Source organism: Macrotis lagotis, chromosome X, assembly GCF_037893015.1.
Source record: "Macrotis lagotis isolate mMagLag1 chromosome X, bilby.v1.9.chrom.fasta, whole genome shotgun sequence".
Classification (NCBI taxonomy): domain Eukaryota; kingdom Metazoa; phylum Chordata; class Mammalia; order Peramelemorphia; family Peramelidae; genus Macrotis; species Macrotis lagotis.
Window position 1 is genome coordinate 209,825,424 of NC_133666.1, and position 20,682 is coordinate 209,846,105.

The 20,682-nt window shown below is 38.0% G+C and overlaps 1 protein-coding gene and 1 long non-coding RNA gene across 2 annotated transcripts; both read right to left on the minus strand.

The window, feature by feature from the left end:
* Positions 1–76: 76 nt before the first annotated feature.
* On the minus strand, positions 77–3,515 carry LOC141497350 (WD repeat-containing protein 36-like). Its single transcript, XM_074199999.1, has 2 exons — positions 3,243–3,515; positions 77–1,403 (listed from the first exon to the last, which is right to left on the minus strand). The coding sequence occupies exons 1-2, from the start codon at positions 3,405–3,407 to the stop codon at positions 1,302–1,304; spliced, it is 267 nt and encodes an 88-aa protein (XP_074056100.1). The 5' UTR covers positions 3,408–3,515; the 3' UTR covers positions 77–1,301.
* A 101-nt stretch (positions 3,516–3,616) lies between these two features.
* Positions 3,617–16,272, minus strand: LOC141497351 (uncharacterized). Its single transcript, XR_012471303.1, has 3 exons — positions 15,504–16,272; positions 10,232–10,352; positions 3,617–3,992 (listed from the first exon to the last, which is right to left on the minus strand). It is a non-coding gene; the product is annotated as an uncharacterized LOC141497351 (long non-coding RNA).
* Positions 16,273–20,682: the final 4,410 nt, after the last annotated feature.

Sequence of the window (20,682 nt, forward strand, 5' to 3'; positions counted from 1 at the left end):
GAACTCTGGCTCATAAATCAGAGAAGCCAGGTTCAAATCTAACTGTACTTCTTCAAACAGAATGAAATTGGTCACATATTTTAACTTTCCTGAAATAGATCATGGTACCACAAAGTCTTCGGCCGCACGGGGAGCCTTCCTTGACCGCACGGAAGTGAGCATGACGTCGATGTCAGGGCAGCTGGTGAAGGCCTGGAGTGCAGTGGATGATTTTAACAAATCTAATGTCTGATCAAGCTCTAAGCTTACTCCACCTTCATGGTCACTGGCACAAACTGTTCTCATCCGTCCATCATACTAGGGGAAATTTTTACATGCTTAGCATAGACATCACTCTAACTCACCAAGTTTGTGACACATTGGTTACCCTAAACCTGTTATAGTCAATCTGCAGAGGCATCAGCTGCTTGGAGTCACAGGTGAAAGTTGACTGCGGGGGCAGCCTTGTAAGGGGCTTGGCAAGCCCTCACACCAGAGGTGTTGCTAGTTCTCCTTGAACACTCTTAAATATCCCAATCTATTCTCTAAATAATCTATATTTACCTAGCTATTTGCATGTTGTTTCTCTCATGAGAATGTAAACTCCTTGCTGTAGAAATTCTTTATGCCCTTTTTTTAACCTCCAGAACTTAGCACAAGGACTGGTAGGTGGTTATTAGGTAATACATATTTGTTGATTACTATTAACTGAAAGGCTGATTCTTTTTTTTTGTCTAAGATGTTTTTCAAGAACCTCCAGTTCATTTTGAGCTTTAATATTCCTGACACTATCATTACAAATTTGAGATCATCCTTTCCATTAATTCTCATTTATTCCTTTTAAAATTTGAAATCGGGGTGGCTAAGTGGCACAGTGGATAAAGCACCGGCCTTGGAGTCAGGAGTACCTGGGTTCAAATCTGGTCTCAGACACTTAGTAATTACCTAGCTGTGTGGCCTTGGGCAAGCCACTTAACCCCATTTGCCATGGCAAAAAAAAAAAAACAACCCTAAAAAACCTAAAATTTGAAATCATTGGGATGAGCTCCTTTGTAATAAGAGTGATTTTGTCAGATGCTTTCTTTTAGACTGGTATCATTTCTGGTTGTATGAAAGAATTCACAGTAGTATAGAAATTTAAAGATTTATAGTGATTTCTGAGGAAATGAGTATCATTATCTTACTGATAAGGAAATTGAGGATCAAGAGTAAAATAACTTGAATATGGGTCCCAAATCCTATCTTATTATACTATATTGCTTCACTTCCAAAACAGCTTCCCAAATTCATTTTCAAAATAATCTCTCATTTCATTATGTAATTCAACAAAACACATATTTTGTACCAGTTAGAAAGTGAACAATGCTAGCAAATTTAGAATGAATTGCATACTCACTTACTGCCACCAGACTAAGCTTCTGGACCTGTGGGGAGGGAAAAGACATTTAATTTTGAATAAGTTTTGGCAAATAAAAAAGTAACTTTAAGAATTAAAGTAAAACTCATTAAATAACAACCTGTGCTGTACTTTGACACAAAATCAATGCAAAGGTTTTTCAGTTTTATTTTGAGGAGTTTTTTTGGTGGAGAAGAAAGTATTAGCAGTTGGGAAGAATCAGGAAGGGCTTTGTGTATAAGATGGATTGAGATGTGGTTTTTAAGGAAAATAGGGATTCTAAAAGGCAGAGGAGAAGGTGTGAGAGGGCCAACAAAAACCATTGAAGATAGAGTGTTTAAGTAAGAACAGTAAGAAGACAAGTTTGAATGGACTATAATATGCATGAAAGGGAATAAAGTGCAGTAACACTAGAAAAGTAAGATAACAAAGGATTTTAAACACCAAACAGTAAAATTCATATATATATATATATATATATATATATATATATATATACACACACACACACACATACACACATATATAATCCTAGAGGGATCACTTTAAAGCCAAGGAAAGGACTTGTTAGAGATAACACAAGTAGAAAAAGGTGAAATTTGACACCAATTCTCTGATTCTAAATGTAATCCTATATCATGCAATTTAATTAGAGGGTTGTATTTTATCTAAACTTTGCATTTTCCAAGTACCTAAAAGTACACAGCACAAAGGAGATTAATGTGTTTCCTCATTTTGTTTTCATTTCAAGACTCATCCCTTATTAACTTCATTATATGAAAGATACATAAATACCAGGCAAGAAAACCACAAGTTGTTTTTTTTTTAAGTTCCAACTCTCAATTTTACATTCTTAGGGAGGAAGAGAGGAAAGTAGATGAAAGATAAATATTATTATTATACAGATAAATATGCTAAGGACGGTACAGAGAGATGGAGAGACAAACTGCATTAAGAAAATTTGATGGAAGAGAAAATCAGCTAAATTCAGGGAAAGCTTCTTGGAGGACCTAACATCTTAATTAAGGCTTATAGAGTTTGAAAAGCTGAGATGAAGCATATTGTTAGCATGAGATAAAAGTACTGAATGAAGATCATATATACTGAGTTAGGGAAGAAGTCTGAAACATAGACTTAATTAATGGAATTAAGGTGAAAAGAAATTGGAAATATGTTAAAAATCAGATCACAGGGGACCTCAAAGGTCAGGATAAAGAGCCTAAAGGCAATAGAGGGAGGAACCACTGAAGGTTCCTGAGCAGAGGAGTGACACGAGTCACTCCTGTTCCACGATATTCCAAGGCTAGATTACTTTGACAGGTGCATGAATAACAATAAAAAGAGAAAGAGTCGGGAAGCCTAGTTAGGGAAGTATGTAATGACGGTCTGAACCAGGTTAGTGCTTTTGAGTGAAGAGATGCTGCAGCAGGCACAGTAGAAGAAGCTAAAACTGCAAACCAGTTCCTCCTTCCCCTATGTTGAGTTTGAGATGCCTAGGAGGAAACATCACAGGGAAATAAATATTCATCAAGCAGCGCGGGTGATGCCGGGAAATGTGGAGTCCCTGCATCCCTGGTAGCAGAACTGAGGCGAGAAAAGGGAGCAGGGAGAAAGCTGGAATGAGCACACCGGCCAAGGGACGGTGTGACAGGCAGGGCGAGATTCAGGAGAGCCACGGAGCCTCAGCAACCCCTTTCTGGAAGCCGAGCTGCAAACCAGAGTGACTGGGCGACACCGCTGCCCGAGGCGTGAGAAACCAGTGAGTCCGGAAGCTCGGGGGGCTGCGACCCCCACAACCCCGGCTGCACATGCGCACACGCGGGTGGAGCGGCAGAAAGCGCGGGGAGATGTGCGTGGGGCTCCTTACGTTATAAGTGTGGAAGCTCTTCCCCACGCAGGTTGTCACGTAGAAGCTGCGGTGCCGACCGTGGTAGCGGACCACGTGCGGGATGTGGGAGCTGAAGAGCCCCAGGGCGCGGAAGCCGGAAAACAGCGCGCTTCTCGAGCAGCGCCCGCCGCCGCCGCCCTCCATCTCTCTTCGGACACGTGGAGCCCGCGATCGCGGCCGCGGCTCCTCCGGATCCTCCTTCCCTTCTCCACACCCGCAGCCGCAGCTTCTCGGGACAGACCCGCCGGCAGCGCAACCTCAGCGCCACTTCCGGCGCCGCGGCAACGACGTCACGCTCACTTCCGCCGGGTCAAGGAAGGCTCCTCGCGCGGCGCAGTCGCGGTCGTCGGCGCCCCAAACCCGAAGGAAGCACCTTGGACAGAATCCCAACGATCCGTCCCGCCTTAGCCACAAGCAACAGAGATGCTTGAAGGGGCCGTGAGCTCAAAATCCCGGGTGTCACGTCTTAACACTGTACCTGGAGTGAAAAGCGTAAGGATGCCGCGGGGAGGGGATGAGGCGGGGGCCGGGTCCTGGGTTACCTTCGGGCTGAGTTCCACGTTTACCTTGAACCATCTGTTTCTCATCTCCGAACTTCACTCAGTGAAATAGCCCGGGATCACACAGTTAATTAAATGTCAAAGCTAGGGCCTGAACTCACTTCTGCTGCCAGCCAGAGCTTTTTCCTACTTTAGCTTGGATCCCTCCAGTGACGTCTCACAAGCAGTACTAAAGTAAAAAAAAAAAAAAAAAGTATTTTTTTTAGGTTTTTTTTTAGTTTTTTGCAAGGCAGTGGGGTTAAGTGGCTTGCCCAAGGCCACACAGCTAGGTCATTATTAGGTGCCTGAGGCCGATTTGAACTCAGGTACTCCTGACTCCAGGGTCGGTGCTCTATCCACTGTGACACCTAGCCGCCTCTATTTCTTGTTTTTTAGGAAGCCCTTTCATATTGTCAAAATCTAGCTCTTTGTAAGTAACTTCCACCCATTTCTCTTAGTTTTTTTTCTTGCTTGGGCCATGCAGAACAATTTTTTTTTTTAGGTTTTTGCAAGGCAAATGGGGTTAAGTGGCTTGCCCAAGGCCACACAGCTAGGTAATAAGGCCGGATTTGAACTCAGGTACTCGTGACTCCAGGGCTGTTGCTCTATCCACTGAGCCGCCTAGCCGCCCCAGAAGTATAAAGTATTTTGAAGATTCAGAAAAAAAAAAAAAATATATATATATATATATATATATATATATATATATATATATTCTTTGATTAAGGAGTTAATAGAAGATTTCATGAAAGAAATTACATTTGAGCTAGCTCTTAAAGATGGCCAAGTTTTTTTTTTTTGCAAGGCAAATGAGGTTAAGTGGCTGTTCCAAGGCCATACAACTAGGTAATTAAGTGGCTGAGACCGAATTTGAACCCAGGTACTCTTGACTCCAAAGACCGGTGCTTTATCCACTACGCCACCTAGCTGTCCCCTAAGATTTTGACAAGAGGAAATTACATTTAAACTGGCCTTTAAAGATGGCTAATTTTTTGACAAGATTAGAGGGCAGGGAAGGAGCAAGGCATTGGGTAATATTTCAGATTGAGGAAACAGTCTGAATAAAGGCAGGCTGAAAAGCACAGAATACATTCAGAGAATACTTAGTAATCTAATATATATGAACCATGAGGTGTACATAAGGCTGGAAAGGAGTGGGCCTGGACTAGAAAGACTTTTGATTCCAGGCTGGGGAAAGTAAATACTATTGAAGTATTTAGTAAGTTTAATCGTATTTTAGGGTCAAACAGTAAGGCTAGCTCCCTCCATCCCTACCCAGACCCTGCCAAACGGATCTAGAAAAGACATCTAGACTGAATTCTGTTGGGGAAATTCAGGAAAAAATGAGCAATTTGTCCAATTCAGTTTGGCTGAAAGAGACATGTGTGGACACTGAGGAAGGGGGTCTGACCAAGAACACAATGAAGAACACTCCTGTCCCTAGGGAGAGTCTATGCTCCATGGCAAGAAGAACAAATCTATACTGGGCCCTTTCAGGGTACAGGGGCACATAGTTGCCAGGAGATAATTTTGGTGTCCATTTTCTGGTTCCAAATCATACATTTGGGGTTTACTGAGAAAAGGATTTGTACCCAGAGATGTTGTTCTAGGGAGTGGTCTGCAAGCTCTAAGCAAGTTCAAAAAGCAGGGAGCTTTCTGAATGTAGTTCAGACTGCAAGAGCAGTAAGTTTTAGTTTCTAGCCTAGTCTGAAGCCTGCAGAGGAATAACCAGGGTAGATATCACAGACCAAAGCAGAACCTGCAGTACAGTTACTTTGAACAAGCTAGAGATCCCTAACTAGCTGATCATGACTGAGTCCAACAGCAGTCTTCTGTTGTTCAGAGCCAAATCCAAGGTTAGGAGCTTAAAAAGTTTAGACCAAGGTGGCAGCAATCAGACTTTGTCTTGAACTAGACCACTTTAAGAGCACTGAAAGCTTACAGGTTCCCAGTGTTCTGAGATCCTAGAATAATGTAATACTCAATACCCTACAAAAACAGCAATAAGAACATAAGATCCCTTCCCTAATAACAAATGTGAAGTCAAGAGCTAGTCTGGAATAATGAACAAGCAAAAAAAAATGGCTCCCATCATTGAGATCTATTACAGTCACAGGGATGCTAAAGACACAAAACACAGAAGAGAATAACTCCAAAACATCTAAAAGCAAAGCCTCAGAGAAAAATCACAGTTTAGGCAACTGGAATTCCTGAAATAGATGAACCAAGAGTTAAAAAAGAAAATAAAATTGCTTACTTATAAATTAAATGAGCATATTAGAGAAAAAAAACTTAGAAAATAAATTAGAACTGTGTAATGCCCATGCCCTACTTCCCAAAGACCCTTTTCAAGGCCATTAAAATTTTTTTTTTTAAAAAAGGAACCCGGGCAAGTGGATGGTACAGTGGATAGAGCACCATCCCTGAAGTCAGGAGTACCTGAGTTCAAATTTGGCCTCTGACACTTAATAATTACCTAGCTGTGTGATCTTGGGCAAGCCACTTAACCCCATTTGCCTTGCAAAAAGAAACCAATTCTTTATGGTGGTAAAGAATTAAAAATTAGGGGTGGCTAGGTGGCATAGTGGATAAAGCACCAGCCTTGGAGTCAGAGTATCTGGGTTCAAATCTGGTCTCAGACACTTAATAATTACCTAGCTGTGTGGCCTTGGGCAAGCCACTTAACCCCATTTGCCTTGCAAAAACCTAAAAAAAAAAAAAAGAATTAAAAATTGAAGGCTTGCCCATCAATTGGGAAGTGACTGAACAAGTTGTGGTATAGGATTGTGATGAAATAATTCTGTGCAATAAGAAAAGATAAGTAGTATGGTTTCAGAAAACCCTGAGAAGACATATAAATTGATGCAAAGTGAATTGAGCAGAACCAGAAGAAAACTATATAGCACCAGCAATATTGTAGGGATGAGCAACTCTGAAAGACTTAGCTATTCTCACCAAGACAATGATCTAAGATATTCCAAAGAAACAATGAAAAATGCTATTCACCTCCAGAAAGAAATGATGAATTTTGAGTACAAATTGAAACATACTTTTTAATTTTGTTTGTGTGTTTGTGTGTAATTTCTTTTGGGAAATAGTTAATATGTTTTGAATGATTTCCTATGTATAATTGATATATTGCTTGCCTTCTCAAGTTATGGGTGAGGGACAAAAAGAAAATAATTTAAAACTCAAAAAGTGAATGTTAAAATCTTGTTTATCTGTAATTAGGAATTTTTAATGAAATAAAAGTATTTTTTAAAAAGAAAGCAACAACCTTGTTCTTCGCTTTTTAGTCAGTCTCATTAGACTATATACTTTTTTTTATTCCTAATTTTTAAAAAAAGATTTTCAGCTCTAAATTTGCTCCTCTCTTAACCCCTGGCATACCTATTTAAGAAACAAAAAAAAAAATCCTAACAAGATAAAATTTTTTTAAGTGTTGCCATCTGTACTCAGACTAAATGAGTTCTTTCTCTGGAGGTAGCAAGCATTCTATATCACAAAACCTTTGGAATTGCCATGGATCACTATATGGATAAAAATAGCTAAGCTTTTCACAATTGTTGGGCATTACAGTGTTCTAGTTCTTCCCTCTTCATTTTGCATTTATTTGTGTTTTCCCAGCTTTTCCTGAAACCATTCTATTCATCATTTCTTACAGCATAATAATATTATCACAATCATATTCTTGTTTGTCTGTTCCCCAGTTGATCTTTCAACTGATCCTTGTCTTCTCAATATTCAATTCTTTGCCACCACAAAGAGAGCTACTATAAATATTTTTGTACATGTCAGTCTTTTTCATTTTTCTTTGATCTCTTTGGTATATAGACCTATTAGCAATATTGCTGGATCAAAGTATATGCAGTTTTATAGCCCTTGGGGAATTGTTTCAAATTATTCTCCAGGAATGGTTAGACCAATTCACAATTCCACCAGTAGTACATTAGTTGTTCCTATTTTTCCATGTCTCCAACATTTGTCAACTTTCCTTTTCTACTATGTTGGGTATGAGGTAATACCTCAAAATTGTTTTTGGAATATAACATGTTATCATATGACTATTTATACCTTGATTTCTTCTGAAAACCACCAGTTCATATCCTTGGATCATTTATCAATTGGGGAATGCCCTGAATTTTTATAAACGTGACTCAGTTCCCTATATAGCTTAGAAATGAGATCTTTGTCAAAGACATTTGCTGTGAAAAATTTTTTCTTAAGTTTCCTGCTTTCCCTCTAATTTTGTTTGCATCTATATGTTTTTGGAAAACTTTCAAATTTAATGTATCAAAATTATCCATAGATCTGTCAGTAGTTTTTCTCTGCTCCCCTAATTTGCCTATGATTTCACCCTTTATATTTAAATCATGTATACATTCTAAATTTATCTTACTATGCAATGTGAGTTATTGATCTATGACTAATTTCCACCAGACTGCTTTCCAGTTTCTCAGCAGTTTTGTCCAATAATGAAAGCTTGCTCCAATAGCTTGGATCCTTAGGTTTATCAAGCATAAGATTGTGGTAGTTATTTACTTCTGCATATTGTGTGCCTAATTTATTCCATTGATCTATTTCTTATCCAGTACCAGATTATTTTTATGATTATGACATTTTAATTGATTTTTTGATTGCTTCAATATTCTTTTCCCTCTAGGTAAATTGTTATTTTTTTTCTACCTTTGTAAAATAATTTGTTCATAGTTTGCTTGGTATAGCACTAAATAAATAAATTTAATTTAGATAGTATTGTCATTTTTATTATTTTGTCTTTGTGTACCCATGAGCAATCAATTATGGATTGACTAATTGCTTATTATTTATATATATTCACATGAAAAATGTTTTGTGATTGTGTTTACATTGTTTCTGTGTATGTCTTGGCAGTTAGACTCTCAAGTTTTTTTCTACTGTCTACAGTTAATTTTACATGGAATTTCTTATCTCTCTTCCTGTTGGGTTTTGTGTGTAATATTCAGAAATGCTGGTGGTTTGTATGGGTTTATTTTATAACCCACAATTTTGCTGAAATTGATCATTTTTTTGATTAATATTCAACCAGCACTTAGATTCCTGTTGTGAATCCAACATCGTCATAATTTTTTATTTTTGTGAGATATTGCTATAATATATTGTTAGCATTTTATTTAAAATTTTTTCGTCAGTTTTCACTAGGGAAATTGGTCTACTTTATCTGTTTTTCTGCCTAGTTTAGGTATCAAAACTATTTTTGTGTCCTAGAAGGAATTTTCAATATTTGTCACATTCACTTTTAAATCCATCTGATCCTTTCTTTTCCCTTAGGGAGAGCATTTCTAGCTTGTTCAATTTCTTTTTCTTAAGATTTATTTATGTTATTTCCTTTTCTGTTAATTTAGGCAATTTACATTTTTGTAAATGTTCACTCATTTCTTTGTCAGAAAATAAAATGTTGATTTTGTATTTTATATTTGTTTCCATTCTGTAAATGATTCTATTCTATTATTCTAGTCTGTATTTTGTGAAACATCCTAAGTCCTTTTCTCAGTCTCTGAGTGAAGAAGCCCATGAGTTCAAAAGTTCAGTCTTCTGTCAGATGGAAAAGTTCAATTTTCCTATCATTCATTTTAAATTAAAGGAAAATTCTGAGTACATACAAAATTCAATTTATTTTTAATTAGGGAAATACTGAGCTAATTTTAAAAGTTCAGTGCTTTCCTAAAACACTTTAAATCAAAAGGAATTGCTACTTCACCATTACTTGCAAATCACTTTTTGTCAAAGAAACTTGTTTTCTCCTATACCATTAACTATCTTGGATTCAGTTACAAGATATCTCTTCTTATCTCTATCACCCAGCATAATACCATTCTAGGAAATGTGTTATCTACCATTAGTTATTCCTTCAAGATCCTGGTGTCAAGACTGTCAAGATGGAAGGAGTTACCAGCCCACATTCCAGAGTTTCCCCCAATTTTATTATCTCTATCCTTACAATACTGTCAGTCCTTTAACCAATCATATTGTTTCCCCCATCTACCAACTAATGTTCTTTGTTTATTAAAAAAGTCAACTTTTCCTCCTCTGAACCAACCTAGTCTTTGACCCTCTTTATTAGTAAATTCATGTTTACCAATAAACTCATTGTACTCAGAACTTTGTGCCTCAATCTGCCTGATTTTGCTTGTGACAATTAATTGCCAGGGTGATCACTTATTAGGGAGGAGGCCCCTACATTTAACTCCTTGACAACCAGCAAGCGGGATTACTGAAACTAGTTAAGGAGGAAGTGGGTAGAGTCAAAGTAAGCAGTAGGTCTTGGTTGTCATATTTGTAAAATTATAAACATAGAGCACACCAATGATATAGCACATGCACAACATAAGAGGGGAAAATACTGGCAATTGTTCTTGGAAAACATTAGAGCACTTTGCATGGTCTTACCTTTCATTAATAAAAATCTCTACAATACTTGCTACTTCATGACTTGTCAGTTGTATTCCTCATCTGCCCAATGGAATCAAGTTAACATAACAATAGCAATGCTGTAGTCAGGTTGACACACCTAATATTCAAAGAGCAAAAAAAAGTGTAATTAATAACAGCTCAGCATTTAAAGGGCTTCCAGAGAACTCCACTACACTCAATAAGCATGACTGTACTGGGACTTTGTTAAGCAAAATAAGTCAAAAAAATTGTATAATTTGTTCTTATCAAATCCTGGTTCTATGCACTGAAAGATAGGCATGACTCCCCAAACTGACTGTATTTGAGAAACAATCATTAAGAACTGTTACATTATCCACTTAAGTCCCCCAAAATGATTGTTTTGTGATCCACTTTGCCCCTTCCTTCTCACTTGTGATTCACGTGTATAAGTTTTGCCTTTAGTTCCAATCAAGAGAATCCTGATTTGCAAACCTCTTGCAATGAAAGCAATTAATTAAACCATTACTTGATTACTGGCAGTCTATCTCTAGCCTGCTCTGTTTCTCCCAGGTTAGAAACTGGCTCAGTAAAATTCTGTTAACATATCCCTATAGATGCTAATAATCTAATCTACAGGGAATGATTCTCTAGAATTCCTCCTGTGCCAATCCCTGTCATAAGTTAGGTGTTGGGTAACACTACTCATCTTTTCAACCTCAAATTCAGATAATTCAATTCCATCTGCTCCACTATTCCATAACTGGACTGTCCACCCAAGAATGTATTCCCTGAAGTGGCTAGGTGGCATAGTGGATAAAGCACTGGCCCTGGAGTCAAGAGTACCTGGGTTCAAATCCAGTCTCAGACACTTAATAATTACCTAGCTGTGTGGCATTGGGCAAGCCACTTAACCCCCTTTGCCTTACGAAAAAAAAAAAACTTAAAAAAATGTATTCCCATGATTTCTATTACAATCTGGCCATTAATATGTTAGTTTTCCTGGAGTATTGTCTCAGACTCAAAATATATTGTGCTGGAGGCTTGATAATTCCTCATATATCTGCTTTATCTGTCTAACCCAAGTCTAACTTGAATCACTGCAGAGGGTCCACATCTTCTATCTCCTCCTCAGCTACAGATATTCTTTCTCACTCTTCATCTGAATCAATTTCCTCCAGAGCCTGTGGCCTAGGGTCCCAATTCTTAGATGTTGCAAGACCTTTTCACCTTAACTTTTGGTATTTGGTGCCTTCTATACCCCTTGGAAATGTATTGTTCATTCATTCTTTTCAGCCACATCCATCACAAACTGGAAGGAAGTGATAATCCACATATCTTGTTCTAGTACTAGATTTTCCCCCCGTAATTCTCATACTCAAGCCCCAGCAGCTATTGCTCAGTGACATAATGCAAACCAATTAGCAATGGTGAAGTTATCTTAGTAATTGCTGCTCTAGCCTCTTTGCCAACAGCTTGTAATCTCATCTTGGCTAACAGGTACTCAACCCTTGTGGAGTCTTGGGGGCATCTCCCCCACTTCCTAGGTGGCCCACACAAATCTATGACTTGAGTCACTGTGACTTGAGTCACAGCTGTAAATGGCTATCCCCTATGGGGGATCTCCCAGCCCATTTCCTGGGAATCTTACAGATGATGACAGTTGTTGTGAATCAGGACACCAAAGTACCCTATTGCAACTTCTGGTGACACAGGAATTCAAAGGAAAGAGGCATACAAAGCCAAGGTAATCAGTTCATACTTCATCAGGGGATTTACTTAAAGGAGGCCCCTACAGTTAGCCACTTGTTCCTGACAGCAAGAAAGTAGGGAATACTCATGGGAGAACTCCATCCTGGAGCTTTGACTTTAAGCTGTTCACAGACTTTACTGAGTTCAAAATAAATATCATCTGTAAAAGTTGATCTTATTTAGGGAGGTTGAGGGAAAGGGAGTGAAGACATTTTTGCTAATTGAAAAAATAGAATTTTTTTTAAAAAATTAAAATTATGAGTTAGACAACAAAAATGAAAAATTCTGTTGGAGAGGATTTGGTTTCCCAGTACAATTGTTTAGTCACAGGATGAAATCATAGATGACTAGAAGATAATGGGTTTTTTTTAGTTTATTTTTTTTAGTTTTTGCTAGGCAATGGGGTTAAGTGGCTTGCCCAAGGCCACACAGCTAGGTAATTATTAAATATCTGAGGCCAGATTTGAACTCAGGTACTCCTGACTCTAGGGCTGGTGCTCTATCTACTGTGCCACCTAGCCGCCCCCAAAGATAATGTTTTAGTGAAGTATTAACAGTTTGCCATCCCTTTGAGAGTTATGAACCACTCCCCCTTTTTTGATTCAAGGAAGCATTCACATTGAACAGACAAATATTAACTGTATCTTTAGGTGATCCTTTAAAAGACCTAGTTTGAGAGTTTATTATTGTAAGAGAGACTGGAAAGGGCCATCGGTTGAGCATGAACATGATCCCTGAGAGAAAATCACTTTTGGGAAGAGTGTACCCTCAAAATTCTAAAGGGACACTGGCCAGCTCCTAGCAGTTTCAGTTTAGTAGGGGAAACCAGTGGTCTCTATGATCATGAACCCCTTGTGCTTGATGGTTGCAGATATTTATAAGAAAAAAGAAAAGACTAAAAATAGACTCAGTACAAGTCTTTGATCAATTTCAAAAGGCGAAAATTCACATGATTGATCAAGGGGAGCTTTAATATAATCAAAGGTCATAAAGGATGTTAAAAAAAAGAGAGAGAGGTCCAGAGTGTGGTTATGAGCTACTTTTGTTTTATGAAAGACAAGAGAGGGAAAAAGGTATGTGCTAAGGAAAAAAAAGGAGGAAGGAATGGGATCTTAGTATCAGACATAATTAGGGTGTGTGAGATGAAGTGTTACGTAGGAACAAGTGAGTAGAATGAGAATCCCATGAACCTCATTTTCATCTGAACTGGACAAAAAAGAATAAAACACACCCATACCAACACATACTTATACACCCAGTCTGGTCTAAAAATACATTAAACTCAATAAGAAAATAGAGACAGGGAGAAAGGAAATATAAGAAGGAGGGTAAAATTGTTGAAGGACTATAATTAAAAAAACTTTCATATCAGTATATTATGAAGGGACTATTAATTTGAAGGAATGGAAGACTAAAAACTCCCATGGTAATTTGAGGAAAAGGGAAGGGAAGAAAAATAAGTTATTAGAATAAGAGTAAAACATTTCACTTATAGATCACTATTGGGTTTTTTTCCTCTCTTTTTTTGCAAGGCAATGGTGTTAAATGGCTTGCCCAAGGCCACACAGCTAGGTAATTATTAAGTGTCGGAGGTCAAATTTGAACTCAGGTTCTCCTGACTCTAGGGCCAGTGCTCTTTCCACTGTGCCACCTACCCCCAAAATTATTTTCAGTAAAGAGCTTTTCAAGAAAGGATTAAGGATCAACTGGGAACTACATAATCTAATTCTAAAGAATTGGTCAATAAAGCATAGAAAAACAAAATGTTATTAAATGTTTTGGGATGCACCTAAAGCAGGCTTTAGTAGAAAATTTTTATTTCTAAATACTTTCATCAACAAAAGAGATAAGAAAATAATTAATTGGATATACAATTTAAAAAAATTAGGAAAGTTTTTAGAATAGATCTAGAAATTCAGAAAACCAAGGAAGAGATCAAAGTTAAAAGCAAAAAAACCAACACTGAATTGATAAATCAGATGGAAGTAGGCTTTTGAAGTTTTAAAAAGCTAACAAAATAGATTAATACATTACTCTAAGTTAAACAAAGATGAATTAAAAGAAACTCTCAGAACTAATTTCCAATTTATTTGCTGATCAACTAAGGTGATAAAAAGATCCATTTATATAAGATCTAAGTACTTCAGACTTGATGAATATCCCAGTACTTCATGTGTTACTACATCATTATCTGTTTATGAAAAGTTAAAAGTATTGGAGTATCTTCATTGAATGAATATTCTATTTTAAGAGCTAAGTAAATCCTTTTTTGTTCAGCATCCCATGAGTGCCTAACTTTATCCCAATATGAAACCCAAAGTAACAGGATACCAGCCTGAGTCAGACCTTCTTTTATACATGCTATTAAATATGGTCTTGATACATTAAGGAAAAAAAGAGAAAATTAAAGACCAATATCCTTCATGACTATCAACACAAAAATATTGAATAAAAGAATAGCAAAGAGATTAAACCAACATATTAAAAAGACAGTAGTCTATGATCAAGTATTTATAACAGAAAGGAAGGGTTTGTATTGGAACAGAATGAGAAGGTAAGGAAAATGAAATCAAATAAACCATACTAACGAATAATCTCAAATTTTTTCCTATAAAACACATAGAGCAAGATTCTCAGCTGAGAGAGTGGGGCTTCCCCTTTGAGTTTGAGGAGGGGTGAAAAGGTTAGGAAGAGCCACTGTGAAGAATGAAAAAGTGAACTAATAAAAGAGGTGTTGAAAGATTACCTAACAGCTAGAACCCAGTTGAGATTGTTACATAAATTTTAATGTATTCAGTCTGCATGATTTTCTCCACATTTTTTTCAGTAGCACATGAGGAGTAATATGATTAAGGGGTCAGAGATTCAAGAGAGAAAAGCAATGTAAAACTGAACTGGTTCATTAGACGGTCAAGTTGAGTAAAGAGGAGAGAATAGCTACTTCAAGAGTGTTGACCATGGGGCAGCTAGGTGTCGCAGTGGATAAAGCACCGGCCCTGGAGTCAGGAGTACCTGGGTTCAAATCCAGTCTCAGACACTTAATTACCTAGCTGTGTGGCCTTGGGCAAGCCATTTAACCCCATTTGCCTTGCAAAAAAAAACCTAAAAAAAAATAGAGTGATAACCTAGGGATTGGAAATCATATTGCCAACAAAAATTAGAGTTTGATGAGGGAACACAGAGGAAGAAGTAGAAAATCAATAGACAACAAGATTTCAGAAATCATGATCTTAGAGGTAGTACATTTTGTGGCAGGATGATAAGATCAAAGGTATAATTTTTTGTGTGTTATAGCTAAAATGGGTGGAGGACCTGAAGTAGGTCTTGAGAAATGAGTAGGTTGAGGAGCTAAAAAGTTAAAGAGTGTTTGATTTAATGTTAATATGTATGTTGACATCCTCTAGTATGATATCCATCTAGTAGTTTGTTGGGGTGTAAGGTGTGTTCAAGGAAAACTAGTACCTTAGTGTGAGGATGCTGAGCCCTCTTCAGGGCTGCTTTCCATCTGTGGTGGCCACCTGAGCCAACTAACTCTCACCTGTGGCTCCAAGAAGCTGTAGCATGCTCAGTGGCCACACCCCAGTAAACCATTTTGGCAGGCTAAACCAGGTTGAGGGTAACTGAGGGAGTCTCAAATCCAAGCATGTGAAGTCTTCCACTGATGGGTTGGGTGGAGGAGGAGGAGAAGAATTCGTTCCAAAGGCCATGAAAGCAGCTGAAGCAGGTGCTATGGAGCTCTTAGAACTTGGTTAGACATCAAAAGTGCCAATATTATCCACTGCATCTAAAACCATCATCAGTTGTCTTGACTCTGTCTTGCTATGTTGGATCATGATGACTTTGGAAGAGCAAGTGAGGTGGTTGATTTCTTGCAGCTCTGCTTCACTTAAATCAAATTTACATATGCAACGAAAAAGAAAAAAGGTATGAATATTTGGGGAGGGGAGACTGATTTTTTTGAATCTGATACTGAACTTGTTGAGGAAGAAAGAGAAGTACTTTAGACTGAAGTTCAGGCAAGTGACAGTTTGGGGAAAGATAGAAGTTGACAGAGAAGTCATGCTCTTAATAGATTTTCCTCTTCCTCTTCCCTTAGGGAACTTGCATCAGGAAAAGGGAAGGCATATGGTCCTCGGAAAGAATGGACAAGAGCCCACATGGCTTAAAGGTAAGTTAAGCACTTACTAAAGACAGGATTCTTCCCAATTTCTTTTCTCCAGATCAAGTTTAAGAAAAATTATGAAACAATATATGAATGAGGTAATTCATACTTATAATCAATATATGAATTTTGAGGTACTTCTCTATTTTCTATAAGATTAATTGATCAACTGAAATCTAATCACCATGCTGATAAACTCAGTTTTTGATACTGAACACTTTTTCAACTTCCTAATTGCCCCTTTCCTCTGGGCTGGAGGGTGGAGCTGAGAACTACTCCTAAAGGCTAGGACATAAACTCTCCAGGTTAACTTATTTTCCAAGAGTAGCAATACTTGGTTTTCTTTCCATTTAACGTCATACCACCTGGTGCCCTTCCCCAATCCCCTTTCAACTTCCTTTTGTGTATTATCTTCCCCCATTAGATTGAAAGTTCCTTGAGGGCAAGTTCTGTCTTTTTTTTTTCATTTGAGTCCAGCATTTAGCACCCACCTTGAGATCTCAGTACCTTGAGTGGATGAGCAGCCTACCCAATCTCAATCCAGCAGCAACAGATTTTAGTGAGGAGCAAACTCAGAAACAGTCTGATGAGGGAGTCTAGCCACCAAGGGATTTGCTAAATCTGGTCCAGAAGCAGCTATGATATTGCACCCTAGGGGGTAGCAATAGTTAAGTCTCTGATCTTTTGAAGACACTGTGCTCTGCAAGTCCAAGAGTATTCAGAAGAGGGTAACAGAAGGATTGAGAGGTACAAGTATATTTAGTAATTAAATATATGGGGGCAGCTAGGTAGTACAGTGAGCAGAGCACTGGCCCTAGAGTCAGGATGTCCCAAGTTCAAATGTAACCTCAGATATTTACTAATTAGGTAGCTGTGTGACCTTGGGCAAGTCACTTAACCCCATTGCCTTGCAAAAAAAACCTAAAAAAAAGATTATGGGTATCTTTGAAGAGAGGAGTTTCTGTTAAATGATGAGATCAGAAGTCAGATTCCAGAGAGTTAAGAAGAGATAAAGGAAGGGAAGTAGGAGCATCAAGTATAAATATTTTTCTCAGAGGTTGGTCATAAAAAGGAAAGAAGATAACAGCTAGCAGGTATAAATGAATAAAGTAAGGTTTGGAGGGACCTGTTTATAGGTATTAGGAAAGTAACCTATCCAGACAAGCAGAGATTGAAGAATAGTGAAAGAGTGGGGTTGATAGAGTAATATTCTGAAAATAGGATGAATTGGATGAGATCACTGGGGGAGAGGTAGTTGCCTTGTTTAGAAAGGCCTTAATGTAAGACAAAGATAAAGGAGTTATCAGAGAAAGGCAGCTAGGTGATAAGATGGGGAGGAGGGAAAAAGAGGGAACTGTCAATGAATGGCTTTATTTTTTCACTGAAGACAAGCTTTTCAGCTAAGGATAGATAAAGGAAAAACATCAAAAATTTGAGGAGAGATGAAAAGACTTGGAAAAATTTAGGAAATAGTATAATGAATCAGGGAGGTGTGGATGTAGGTAGCATAGTTTTGCAATTATTTCTAGATCTCTTAAAAAGATCTTATTCATTAACATATGGATGAGAATGAAAACAATGGATAGTGGGTGTAATCCAAACTTGAAGTTTGACAGGGAAGGTCTACAAGAGAGCCTAAATGAGCAAGGGACTCCAGTGTCTTCTTTCTGTTCTTAAATTTATCATACATACATATATGTGTGTGTGTGTGTGTGTATGTGTGTGTGTGTGTGTGTGTATTTCATTATTTTTTTTACATAGTTGCATGTTGTCTCCCTCCTTAGCCTGTGAGAAGAGAAACTCCCCCCCCCTTCTTTGTATCTCCTCAGGTGCTCTGTTTGATTTTTAACTTTAGGAAAAACACCTGAAAATCTCATTATCTGAAATATCAACATGGAGATTGATTTAGCTTTGATGCTCAATACCTCATTTTTGAGGTTCGAATGCCTCACCTAGACTGGAGGACTGAGCTATAAACTCTTTCCAAAGTCTCCCCTTTAGAAAGGGCTCAGAATTTCCTTGCTAAATTGATTTTCTGAGAGCTTCTCTGCTTGGTTACAACTCTCAATGTGAACATATGACCACTGGTTATCCTCTTCTCACTCCCTCCAAATACTCTTTAGTTTCCCCTATTAGGGGGAACCAACTATCTCAGGAACTGACTTTCTAATTTATATTCAAAGCATTGTGAAGAGTGCTTGGCACCTGGGAGGTGCTTAAATATTTATTGGCACATAGTAAGTGCTTAATAAATATTTATTCACTGACTGAGAAGAGAACAGGGTAGAGTTGAACTGAGATATCAAATATATCAAAGATATCAAATAGAGAAAAGAAAAAAGAAGAGATTGTAGAGGCATGACTGGGGGAAGAATGCAAATGTGAAGGGATTGACTGTCATGGGTAAGAAATGAATAATTATGCTTTGTAAAGTAAACTATTTGACCAACATTGAAATATGACTCTTCCCTTAATCACAATGGTCCAGCTTGACCAGAAAAGGCCCATATTAGGGGATTATGGTTATATGTAATTAAGGCCAGACTTTTCAGTCTTTATTTGGCCATGGAAGTAGTTACATATCTTGTTTATAGTTGTAAGTCTTAAACTTGACCTAATGCAGGCTTTGTTCTAGACCCCCTATAACAGTCCAAGCTAGGGGACAGATAGTGCAGCAGTATGGAATGGTCAGACCTTGCATTACCAGAGACAGGAGTTGCCATAGAGCATGCAGAGCAGGCAGTGGCAGACATGGAACATGCCAGGTAGGGAGGAGAAGCAGATTAGGTACTTGTGAAAGTGATTAGCAGACTTGGGCTGGGCAGATAAATTGGTCTCTCTGAATAAAGAACCTAGAAAGCAGCAAGGATGGGATTTGTTTAAAATATCCTGCTCCCCTTGATTAGGGATTTATAGGAGTGTGTTGGATGTACACTTAGCATACTCAAAGTTCTGACAGGATTCATTTGACATGTTTTTATTTGCAAATGTGCTACATTATTTAATAAGAAGTACTACCCATTAACTCATCCTATTTTCCATTTTTTTCCATAACCCATTTCTCAGCCTAGCTCAAAATGAGACTTCTTCTAGTCCAAACTAAAAGTACAATTGATGAATGTGATCACTACTAACCCCACAGGTTAAAAGAACTAGTTTAGTCTGAGTCTCTCCCCAGAAATGGCTTTCTTGTCAAAGTGAAGGGTGATCCTGACTGGGGTTGTTCCATTTTTCTAACCAGGATTACCAGATTACTAGAGGTAGATGAGTCTCATAAAGCAATTGTCAGAGAGGGCAATGATCAAGCCTCATCTGAAGACCAGCACCCACTTTCCCCAGCTACAGCTAATCATAAGGCTTTTCTAATACTGACTCTTCCCCACCCCTCCACCCCCCCCACTTTTGGGTCTTAATATCTTTTCAGTCCCATTGTGGTCACTAACCTACTGAAGCAGGGACAGTTTGACTTATTTTATTAATAGTTATATGCTTTACTGTTAACAAACACTTATCATGTCAGGAAAACTTGCCTCAGTTTATTTTTGTGACACTTTAATGCACCAGAAAAATGAAGCTGAAAAACAAGGTTGGGGCTGTTAAAGCAAAAGGCAAAATGGGATGACCACAGACTATACAATCAGATAAGAGATTTTCAGAATTCATACTTGTGGGTGATAGATCTAGATCTAGAATATGACCACTTCTATACACAGCTAAGGTGCAGTGGAAGAATAGGTTAAGGCAAATGAGTTCATTGAGAAACTGGGAAGGAAAGATGTTTGAGACATAGATATTTATGTAGAAGTTCCTTGGTATGAGTGCAGGACTTTGAGTGGATGGAAAGACTACACAGAACTCATTGATGGAGGAAGAAAAAGAATCAGCAAAGAGCTAGAGTAGCTGAACAGCAGAGTAACTTGATATTGAGGCTCTGGCTGTACTGGAGTTTTGACTTGCTTTGGCCACCTGTGTCCTAGACATGTTTATGTCACTCCTTATTTTCTTACAACATTTGGGGGAAACACTTTGTAACTACTATCCTTCCTATAATATCTAATAAATGTCTTTGCTAACCAAATCTGTTAGCTCAACAAGGGAAAGCATCCTGGTTGGGAATATTGAACAATATTTATGAGGATAGCCATCCATAGCAACTACCCTGGCTAGGGTGGTAAGAATTGGGTAAATAAACTTCAGGAGGTTGTTATTATACATTGGAAACCCTGGAGGACACAGATAAAATCTAGTACTATTTAGTTCTCTGATTACATAAATTAGTACAAAGAGAAAGACAAATTAAATACATAATACAGTTTGGATGGCGGAGGAAAAGGAAAAAACCCACTATCCCTGAAGATTAAAAGGAGATAATGGCTAACCCTAACATTTATATATTGCTTAATATGAGCTACTTGATCCTCACAACAAATCTGAGAGTTGGGGTATTATTATTATCCAATTTTACAGTTGAAAAAGCTGAGACAAGGGGCAGCTAGGTGGCATAGTAGATAGAGCACTGGCCTTGGAGTTAGTAGTACCTGGGTTCAAATCCGGT